The 11,437-nt window shown below is 42.5% G+C and overlaps 1 protein-coding gene across 2 annotated transcripts; it reads right to left on the minus strand.

Annotated features, from left to right (window-relative positions):
* Nucleotides 1-6,565: 6,565 nt before the first annotated feature.
* Nucleotides 6,566-9,598, minus strand: Defb135 (defensin beta 135). 2 transcript variants are annotated; one of them, XM_021204160.1, is made up of 3 exons: nt 9,520-9,585; nt 7,754-7,925; nt 6,566-6,617 (listed from the first exon to the last, which is right to left on the minus strand). In XM_021204160.1, the coding sequence occupies exons 1-2, from the start codon at nt 9,575-9,577 to the stop codon at nt 7,756-7,758; spliced, it is 228 nt and encodes a 75-aa protein (XP_021059819.1). In that variant the 5' UTR covers nt 9,578-9,585; the 3' UTR covers nt 6,566-6,617; nt 7,754-7,755. The 2 variants fall into 2 exon arrangements, with proteins under 2 accessions (XP_021059819.1, XP_021059820.1); XM_021204161.1 differs by lacking the exon at nt 6,566-6,617 and having other exon boundaries at nt 7,731-7,925; nt 9,520-9,598.
* Nucleotides 9,599-11,437: the final 1,839 nt, after the last annotated feature.

The following is an 11,437-nucleotide window of genomic DNA, read 5'->3' on the forward strand; positions in this document are numbered from 1 at the left end:
AAAGAAAAAGAAAAAGAAAAAGAAAAAGAAAAAGAAAAAGAAAAAGAAAAAGAAAAAGAAAAAGAAAAAGAAAAAGAAAAAGAAAAAGAAAAAAAAACCTAACTGTATTTCTAGAAAACATCCATTAATAGTAGCACTTGCTATTTTAACGTAGACAGAGATCTCGTAAGGTTTACAAGCTTAGAAAACTATGCAACTCAAATCAATCACAAAGCCCACCTCCAAGATTACATATGCAGTAAAGATTCCAGGAGATGCTTCAGTGGTCCTCCCTACAGGTTTGCAGGGAGCCACAGGGAAGCAGCTTTCTTGAGTCATCTCCCATACTGGAACAGGCTTCTTGGCGATGCACCTGCCTGAGGGTCTGCCCCTAACCCTGTAAGAAACTCCAATAAACTCACTGGCTCATCAGCCTTTTCCAGAACCATCTCTTGGTTGTGTCATTGGTGGTCTGTCCGGGGCAAACAGACATCTACTCTAGTATCCCTCACGGCACAGTTAGAGCCCGAACACGGACAGACAGAACCAAAGCTGGAGTGAGGAGGACCTGCTTGGTCGCTGCCATGGGTGATAAGGCTCAGCCTGATCTGCTTGGAGCTGAAGCAGCCATGAGGGCAAGCCCAATTTGGCTGCCAGTGCTGCATGTTTTGATTTGTTGCTGAAGCAGCAGTTGTATTGTCTCCGTTATGAGACACACAACCAATGTCAAGGTGTCTGCACGTGAGGCACCTCAGGGTCCCATAAAGACACACAACATATTGTGGTGCAGAGAAAGAAAAGTCTGACCTTCTCCCTGTTCCACCTTTTCCTTTATTCGGATGCTCAGCAGAACTGAGGATTCTCTCCATAGACAGAGTAGCACGCTTCCTTAATAAAGGGAGTCTGCCACACAGATACATAGATGTGAAATCTATGGGTCAATAAGTACACAGGGGCCTTGATAGTGCTCCAAGATAGGAAACTATGGTAACTGAAAAATAGTCTGCGTCTGAGCTACTTGAATGGAAAGAAGGCTTTAAAACAGAAGTGAGAGATTCCCCTCACAGCCTGGCCCATGAGATCACAGAGCATGGCGACAAGTGGAATTCAGTCTGAGGACTGCAGAAATATAGAAATGGAGAAATATAGCTAACTTTCCCTTCCTTGAGACAAAAGCTGGGTAGTATGAACTGGTGCGAAAGAGTGCCTGCTACCAGCCATTCAGGACACTTGGTGTACTGGCTAGTTTTGTGTCAACTTGACACAGCTGGAGTTATCACAGAGAAAGGAGCTTTAGTTGGGGAAATGCCTCCATGAGATCCAGCTGTAAGGCATTTTCTCAATTAGTGATCAAGGGGGAGAGGCCCCTTGTGGGTGGGACCATCTCTGGGCTGGTAGTCTTGGATTCTATAAGAGAGCAGGCTGAGCAAGCCAGGGGAAGCAAGCCAGTAAAGAACATCCCTCCATGGCCTCTGCATCAGCTCCTGCTTCCTGGCCTGCTTGAGTTCCAGCCCTGACTTCCCTTGGTGATGAACAGCAGTATGGAAATGTAAGCTGAATAAACCCTTTCCTCCCCAACTTGCTTCTTGGTCATGATGTTTGTGCAGGAATAGAAACCCTGACTAAGACTCTTGGTTAGTGCTGGCTGCGGTCAGGACATACGGACACTGCTGAGAAAGCTGGACATGGGGGCTTTGGGAGTGGTACAGGACTTTAGTTACGTTGCTAAGGCCCGTGGTGGGATATGACTGTCATGAGACATGACATGCTGTAGAACATTTGGCTGATTGGGACTGGCACATACATCGGGTTTTAGGTGCTAAAGAACTCACGATGAAATGGGGGCAGGGAAGCCAGATGATGGAGACTTCATGGATTTCAAAAGCAAATGTAACAAGATTTGTATTGAGTTCTGAGTTCCCAAGGAAAAATTTTGAGAGAAAAATCAAGTGCCAAGCTAGCGAGTCTCTGAAAGGCTTTAAAACCTGGGCAACAATTTACCAGGGGAACGAGAGAGGGAATGAATGTCAGAGTAGAACAAATTAAAATTAAAAACAAAAAAAAGATTAAGCTTGTCCTAGATTTAAAGAGTTGTTTTCCACAGAGAATGCTCGATATAAATTTTTCCTCTACCCAAACTATGTCTACTTGGGGGCACAGTTGTTTGCCCAGTCCAGGACCCTCTCACAGCCAGGTAAAGCTGTCGACAGTCCTGGAAGCAGCCTGTCAGGATTGCGAGGTGACCCCAGTGGCAGGTATGGCTATCGCAAGCACAGCCCTGAGGATGTACAGGGGCAGTGACAGCAAGCTGTTCCTCCTGTACCAACAGGAATTTGGTCTCAGGTTTATGCCACTGGCTCCTTGGTTTCAGACCTTTGGACTTAGGTTGAGTTAGAGTCCCCTAAGTCCCCAGCTTGTGGATGGAAGGGGCCTGAACTTCTCAGCCCCTAGAATCACAGGACTTAAGTTGCCAAATAAATACACGAACAGATTATCAGAATCCTTAATCATTAGGGAACAGCGAGGGTCACAATGAATTAACACTACATATACTGGTAAGGGTAAATTTTTTAACTGAAAATACCAAGTATTGGTAAGAATGATGACTGATTAACACTCTTTGTTTGTGGAAATGTAAAATAGTGTAGCTTGGGAAATAAAATTATTTTTTTACATATCTTAATAACCTTACTCCTAGTCTGTAGCGTGTAATTATTAAAAACCAATCCACGCTAAAGCCGGCTACATGCCAGCAGTGGCGGTTTCCCTGCCCCTGTGCGATACCCAAGCAACAGTGCCATGTTTCCTGAGTTCACTGCTGCTGAACTGCTCCCAGGCCATCTGCCCCCTCTGCTACCTGCTGTGGCTAGCCTGCTGAGACTGGAAGCTGCTGCCTCTAAACCTCTAGCCCCATTAAATGAAGACTCCAAAGGCATGTAATGTATCAGCCACATTTGTAACAGTAAATCCTTAACCCCCAACATGCTCACACAGAAAACTCAAAATTCAATTGATATAAATACAAGCTGCACACCTAGATGAGGCAAATGTACCCGACATTACTCTATTGTCCTTCTATGATATCCAAAGCTACCTATGACTCTTTCAAGCCACGTGGATCAGGTTCACCTTCCTCCTCCATCTTCTTTCTCTGTCCTTCTCTCCTCTCTCTGTCTTTCTGACCCCTCTCTAAAACTTTTAGCCCTGCCTTCTTTTTCCATTGTCCAATCACAGGCTCTAGCCTTATATTTCCCTTGACCTCACCTGTGTACAGATAGCAATCTACATCCCCCCACCCCCTTGTTCAATTAAAGGGCTCTTTTCTCTCATATATAAATTGAGCACAACTATTACCATTCTGTAATTTATAAAATTTAAGATACGCCTAACATCCAGTCCATCATTTTTGTCAATTAAGTAAAGCACACTGTCATCTTCCTAACTTTAAAAGGCTTATAATTTTACACCTCATTTGTGTCCTGGTTTTAGATTGTATACCATCTGAAAACCATCCTCTCAAATCTATATTATCTTTCTCAGTGCTAAACAGTTTGCGTTGGCTATGAGACGACAACCAGTCTTCAACCCCATTAGAAATCCAAAAATGACTAATAGTACCTGAAAAATATAAGGAGTACAAAACATAGCTTCTAATAATTAGCCAATTTATAGAGATCACTGATAACCTGGGCAGACCCTCATTCCTCAAAACCTTGGAGCACCCGTCTCCAGCCTGCTGGCCCAGGATCATCTGACAGACCTTTGTGACCTCTGTAACGTAGAATTTTAAAGAACTGATTACCCTGTCTTGGCAGAGATTATCTGTTGACTATTCTCATAGTGTGTCCTTTTTCTGGACAGTATTTTGTCTGTAGATGAATTGAGGCAATTCTTGCCTAGTGGCTATCTCACCACAACTGGAGCAACTCCACTGATGCTCAATTTCTTCTGTGAATCCAAGAAAGGGGTGCTGTCAGGAGCAGACAGTTCTCTAGTCAAATGATCTTTAATAAAGAAATGGCCATAAATGTCATATTCTGTGTCAGAAGCCTTTGAAGACTATCTATCTACGTAAAGCATTTCTGAACTGTTAAGCCTTGACTGCTCTCAGTCATTTCTAATTGAAATATCTTGAAAACACCCTAACATTTAACTCAGAGCCATGAATTTGCTATCTGGCCCTTATCTTGTATGCTCAATCATCTAAGATCAGTTTGTAATGGCAGTTAGAGAAGGACTGGGTCTAAGCTTTGTATACTTAAATATGTTGTATAGGCATAATGCCTGTATGAGAACAACAATATTAATCTCTACTTTTATATCAATAAAGAAATTCATACCAATGAAAACCTTAAATTTGTATCAATTAAAATCTGTACCAATGTAAGGGATTATAACTTCAACCTTGTATCAATAATAAAGATTTCTACCAATGTAGGATATAGCTATGTAATGTTTTAATGTATATTCTCACTAACCTGAAGATAGAAAAATATGGATATAGATAGATGCTCAGAAACATCTTTATATCTGCCCCAAACTCACAAGTCACATGATTTTTTTTTTTTTTTATCTGTTAACTGGATGAATATTGTAAGTTGGTTTTCTTTGATACAAAGGAGTAGTCCCCACGAATCCTAGTCTGGTGTGCAGACTAATTGGAGGTGACCACTCACCCCAACAGGTAAGTGATGAAAATTAAAGTCCACGGTTCCTCTGAGAAGCACAGAGATGTGAGACAATGGGAAATGGGCACAGTTTTAAACAGATGCAAATAAGCACTTCCCATGGCTCTTCCCCAGGCTCAGCACAGAAAGAAACGAACAGGATTACCAAAGTCCCACCTGCTATCTGGAAGTGGTGTGTCTGATCATCCCCAGACAATGCCTACAGATCAGGGTTCTAACTGGCCTGGATGAGATTGCAGCAAAGCACCCATCTCATTATTACACACACCCGCCCCCAGACAGATCTCCAATGAAGGGATTAAAAGACACCACACGGCACCAAAATAAAAATCTTCATAGTGGAATAATATAGTAACTGAATTGAAATCTTCAATGAGGAAATATTGTGAATTGCTGTCTGGTTTTCTGCCCCCTCAAAACGGGTGCCTGTATTCATGTGAGGTCAAGTGAAATCTTAATTAGTCAGATAAGAGTAGAACCTGTGATTGGGCAGTGGAAGGGAAGGCAGAGCTGAATGTTTTAGAGAGGGGAGAGAGAGACAGAGACAGACAGAGAGACAGAGACAGAGAGACAGAGACAGGAGAGACAAGATGGGAACTGTAGAAGAGGATGATGAGCTGGACCCACATGGCCCAAGGAGCCATAAGTAACTGGGGATTTCACAGATGGACAACTGACTAAAGTAGGGCACATCTGCCCAGTCTAGGTGTATAGCTTATATCAGTATCAATTGAGTTTTGAGTTCTTTGTGTGGGCATTTTGGGGGCTGAAGATTTACTGTTATAAATCTGGCTAATAAATCACAAGTCTCTGGAGTTTTCCTTTTACGGGGCTAGGGGATTAGAGCCAGCAGGGCGGATGGCTTGGGCAGTTCATCAGCTAGCTAGCTGAGGGAAAAAGGGGGCGGGCGAGCTGGACTTAGCATGGATTGAATTTTTTATAATTACACACTACAAGGAAGTCTAACATCAGACAAGGTCAAGAAGAAGAAAAGATCAGCCAGTTTGGAGACATATCCCCAACAATCAGCCAAACTGAAAATAGAACAGGAAAAAGAATATAAAGATATAAAGATGAATTATTATGAGATGTACACTCAGTACAGTCAGGCAGATATTGTGTTGAGAGAGTACCAGAAGAGGCAGGAAGAGTCAGAAAGCTTATACCGAAAGAAGGTGCAATTTCTTTCTAATAATTCTTTTATTTTAACAATATATATATATATATATATATATATATATATATATATTCCTTGCATCTAAGAAATTCAAGTATACAAAGCAAAAATTGGCAAATCTGAAAGGAGAAGTTGACAGAAGCCCAATATTAGTAAAATGATTTCAATGTTCACTTTTCACAATGGTTAGAAAACCCAGAAGCCAAGTGTGGTGCATGCCTGTGATTGGCTGGAATTGAACCCAAGACTTCACGCACACTAGATAAGCCCTCTACAAACTGAGCTACAGCCCCAGCACAACAGCAACATTTCAGTGATGTGAGCAGCAGAAAACGAGCTGCTGAGTGTGCCTTATAAACTGCAACACACTCAATACTTCAATTTCAGTGTTTTCCAAATGACTTTTATTTTTTACTATTTTCTACATCAAATTATGAACAAGCACATTGTGACTAAGGATACACAGGCAAGTGCTCTATCCTCGAGCTGTGCCCCTGTCACAAGCAAAGACGTATGACCACTTAGTAAACATCTATTAATCAGAGGTGAAATTCAAATTCATTGGAATAATACCCGGGAAGGGAGCCAGGGATAGAAACCATGTATCATTAATATAATACCCCGGAGGGGAGCAAGAGATAGAGAACACCAGCCGGAATCCAGAATATTTACTAACAACACAGAGAATGGAAATTGGTGCAAGCAGTCTGAAAGACAAAGGTGAGATTTCTGGGTCCTCAACGACATGTGGATCTACTAAAACCAAGTGTGACCTATAAAAAAAGGAAGAAAGAAATGTTCGTCACAACACTATAAAAGCACCAAGGTGGAAACTATAGATCCAATCATTTAACTACACCAGGATAGTCACAGGCAAGTCTTCGGACATAATACTGCACACTGTTGAGAGGCGAGTAGTTACATGGCACAACGGAATGCATTTCAGAGTCTGACCTGCAGTACCAGCCTGGGCTGGGGAGATCTAGTTTAGTTGTAGAGCCTTTTCTTAGAATGAGAGAGCGTCTCAGCTTTGTCTGTAGCCCCACAAAACTACATCTCTCTTTTTTTAAGTGTCACGGAGTTTTAGTCTTTATTTTATTATTGATTGATTATTTTATTTATTTACATTTCAAATGTTATCCCCCTTCCTGGTTCCCCTCTGAAAACCCCCTATCCTCCCACTGCTTCTATGAGGGTGCTTCCCCCACCCACCCACCCACTCACTCCCACCTTACCGCCCTAGCATTCCCCTATGCATCAAGCCTTCACAGGACCAAGGGCCTCTCCTCCCATTGAAACCAGATAAAGCCATCCTCTGCTACATATGCAGCTGGAGCCATGGGTCCCTCCATGTGTATTCTTTGGTTGGTGGTTTAGTTCCTGGGTGCGGAAGTTTGCAGCCAACCATCGGACTGAGCATGGGGACCCCAATGGAGGAGTTAGGGGAAGGACTGAAGGAGCTGAAGGGGTTTGCAACCCCATAGGAAGAACAACAATATCAACCATTTAGACTCTCCCCACCCCACCCTGAGCCCCCAGAGCTCCCAGGGACAAAAGTACATCTTAAAGAAGTAACTACTAAATGACTCCATTGATATAAGGTTAAATGGATTCTGGCACTTTGCCTTTAGAAGCATCTTAGAAAATGTACCTTACAGGGTAAAGAGAAAAGTACTAGTGACAAGGTATTTAAAGTATTTCCTAAAGGAAGGAAAGCAGGATGCACCGTCTGCAGAAGCCATGGTGTTAATAGGATGGATGGCACAACGGCTGCAAGCGTGCTTCCTGTGTGTTCACCAGCCCTGCAGCACCACTCTGAGATGAAGGAGTTGAGAGGATGCAAGGTGCAATGTCCATCAAGTGTCTCAGAATTCCCAGAGCAGCCGGCAGGAGGCCCCGGAATACTCACAGCTACTTCACGAAGAGAACCGGCATTTCCTTTGATTCTAAGCAGCACAATGATTGAGTACCACAGAAAATGTGATAAATTTCTTGGTTTTGACATTTATTCCTGCAAATGCCCTTTAGTTTCCAGCATGTGTCGTAAATCCGTCTTATGTACATATTCACCCCACTTCTAACTGCAAACAGAGGGGAAAGGGTTAACATACAATTATTGTCCTCCAGTGTCACATGACCAAGGATAAATTAGACTTCAGGCACTTCATACATTTTAATAAGAAACTCTACATAATCAAATATATCCATTCTATCTTACAGTTACATACTCCTTCTAGTTACTTTGACCTCATTTTCCATGGACTTATTAGGAGCTGTTAGCTCCCATGATCCAAAATTACATGAGCCACTGATCATTTATATGCATATGACAACACGGTATATTCAGCTTGCAGCCATTTTCAACATAGAAAGATCAGACAGTGAAGAAGTTCCAGTGGTATACAGACTCTGTACCAGGAAACACAATCGTCTCCCAAAGGAGCTTTTGATTGTCAAAACCTGAGTCTGAACAAAGGATGAGCAACAGCCTAGAATTCAGAAGCCCTTGGTCCTATCCCCATATTTCCAATAACCTTCAGGATGACTTTTTGTTATGTGCCCCATTACCTGTCCTAGCTTAATTACAAGAGACTCAGGGGTGTCCTATGGGATAATGGATAAGAAATAGCTGGAAGTACCTAAAACCCATGCCCAAATCTAGCAACATTGACACTTAAGTGCCTCTGGAAGCCAAGAAATAATGGGCAGGTGGTATGGGGGACAGTTTATGGGAAAGGGTGTAGCCCTGGGTCATTTTGCTCTTCTGTGTTAAGCCTTGGTGTCTCACCTAGCTACCAGCATAGAAGCATGGACTGAGTTTTGATCTGCAGAAAGAATCAATACATGCAAATAATCAATATTGTATGATCGAATTCTACTAGCAAGCAAACTTGCCTGTTGTGTGCTCACTAGCCCTATAGCCCCCATTGGGGACAAAAAAAAAAAAATCAAGAGGAGACACTGTAGTATCCAGAGATCCTACCACATACAAGAGCAACAACTATCTCAATGTTTTCTGGTGTCTGTCTTTTAAATGTTTCACACTTGGTCCTTAAGTGGCAGCTTATGAATTAGGTTTGAGGTACAAGGAAGGAGCTTTCTGAACATCCCCAGAAACCTACAAGCCCCCACTTCGGTTGTTAAGTAGAGTCTTCTCTATATTCATACAATGCTTATTTCTATCCAGAGCATAGGAAATCTGGCTATTGTTTCTGATGCCCTCACAGGAGATCCCACTGTTACAAAGTAATTTAAAACAGGCTGACAGCTAGCTCAGTTTTTAGATTCTTCTCACCCTAACATTTGCCTTGACTTCTAAATAAATGAAAAAAGTGTGTACACAGCTGGGCATGAGGGGCAAGCTCCTAGAGTTTTCAGGGAACAACTTTCCTCCCACCCGTCATTCCACTCTGCCCCGTTTCTGCCAACATCAGTCCAGTGTTACCCACAGGCTTCATGGATGCTCAAGAGTCAAATTCAGAACCAGTTTCTTCTCAGAAGAAACCCATCTCTTGCTAGTGTCCCCAGTATCTTCTCTTCATTCCCTACAACAGCCCACTCTGTCCATCTCTGCCCATGTCCCTCTGTTTATGCTTCTCTTCTCTCAGCACCACCTTCGTCTTAGTCTTACAGAACCTCACAACCTAATTCCACAAGGAAAGGAGTTCGTTTTACCTGGTGGAACATAGGAGAGCAAGACAAAGAGCACGAGGATCAACTGTAGGCTCCCCATTGTCAACCCAGTGAGCAGAGAGTCATCTGAGATGCAAAGAGGAGTCATTCTCTGTGTAGCTTCTTAGATATAAGGATTTGCGTGGCTAGTGAACCTTGGGGGACAAGAACATCTGTTTGCTTCACTGAGCAGTCCTGCAAATGCAAGATCTGACTTCAAAAGCAACATCTCATCAGCTACTTGTGACCTAGCAACCCAATTTACACCATACACAGACTCCTTCTAAGCCCTCCTGGGATTCAGTATAAATGTTGTATCTTCAGAATGCACCCATTTAACAGATGCCTAGTGTGTTTATAAAGCTGTCTGTCTAGCACACGTCATTGGTAGTGTTGGTGATGGTTATTTTCACTCTTACACAAACTCAGATGGGAATCCTTCCCCATTTGAGAAGCAAGTCCTCTGCATCGTAACTGGAATAAATAGCTTTTCCCAAGTTCCTGCAAATCGTCAGTGCCAGCAGTACAATGTGCACACGGGTCTTCCTGACCTCTGACGTGTGAAAGTTGAGGACTGGCCTAACATGATTCTGATTTTGCTGAAAACTTTTTAGAAAATAAGAGCTCCCCCAAAGAGTGTGGGATAAACCCCATAATACCACCAGCACCCGACACAATTCCAGAGAACACACTGAGCCATGATCTTCTACTAACCATGGCATGTGCTTAGGCATGTGCCAGGCAATAGGGGGTTTGCACAGGAAGCTTGATAAACCTCCTTCCCATGGACACATTCACATCCTCACACCCTCACCACCAGCGTCTTCTAAACCATTCATCAAAAGGATTAATAATTGTGACACAATTCTACTTCATGAAATGTTAAAGAAACATAAGAATCAGCATTCCTCATAACTTAGCAGCTTACTTAAATCTTAATCAGAGGAAAGTAGATCAATGTAATAGTAGCTGCCTTCTGTAATGTGGTGATAACACATAGTAGGACCATACAATTATAACTGTTAGTGTGGGTTAGATCTTGTCAAACTCTTGAAATTTGAAATTTTTACTTAGATTCTTTCTTTCTTTCTTTCTTTCTTTCTTTCTTTCTTTCTTTCTTTCTTTCTTTCTTTCTTTCTTTCTTTCTTTCTTTCTAAAACTGTTATATTTTTTCAAGATGGTCTTTCTCCATGTAGCTTTGGCTGTCCTGGAACTCTCAAAGTAGACCAGGATCTGGTATTAAAGGCTTATGCCATTACTCCAAGCTTTGGGCTTAGGTTCTTGATCTTTAAAATCAATGGTTGAGTTTATCTTTTCTTAAGTAATCCTGAGCTCTGGTGGAAGACTGTGAACTGACCAGCGTCAAGCCAGTACCTGCAACCCACTCTTCCGGTCCTCTGTATACCCAAGGATCCAGCCTGGCCCCCACGGATTCATTTCAGAAGTCTATTTTCACAGACCTGGGCTTTAGATACAACCGTACAGATGAATGCACCAAAGCTGCATACCTGCTGACCCAGGCAGCAGACATGCCTGGGTGAGAGATCCAGGGGCAAGGGCACCTGCATGCCATGCCAGATAGTTTGTGTGGTGAAACCCTCTCAGACAAAGCTAGTGTTCAAAGATAAGAATAAGACCCACTTCACATTTGCAGCTGCCAATGTAATGCAACCCAACAAACATGGTAAACCCAGGAGCCAAACCATCACACGAACTCAAGCACAAGCAGCAGATTACGCTTCTGAGACAAATGGAAAACATAAGGAGGAAGGAATCAAGCATACCACCACCACAAATAAATAGGTAAATGACTGACAGACAGACAGACAGACCACAAAGGAAGACTTCAAAGATTCAGGAAATAACAAAATGTAGTGGTTTTCTCCCAAGTTTGATAAGGTTCTTGTGTCAGATTTCTTTT

Source organism: Mus pahari, chromosome 8 (genome assembly GCF_900095145.1).
Source record: "Mus pahari chromosome 8, PAHARI_EIJ_v1.1, whole genome shotgun sequence".
Lineage (NCBI taxonomy): Eukaryota > Metazoa > Chordata > Mammalia > Rodentia > Muridae > Mus > Mus pahari.

Bases quoted from the DNA above. Each gene is read 5' to 3' on its own strand.
- Defb135 (XM_021204160.1), bottom strand. From the start codon at position 9,577: ATGGGGAGCCTACAGTTGATCCTCGTGCTCTTTGTCTTGCTCTCCTAT. The intron at 7,926-9,519 runs GTAAAACGAACT...CTCTGTTTGCAG, and splicing joins GCTCTCCTATGTTCCACCAG to TTAGAAGTGGGGTGAATATG.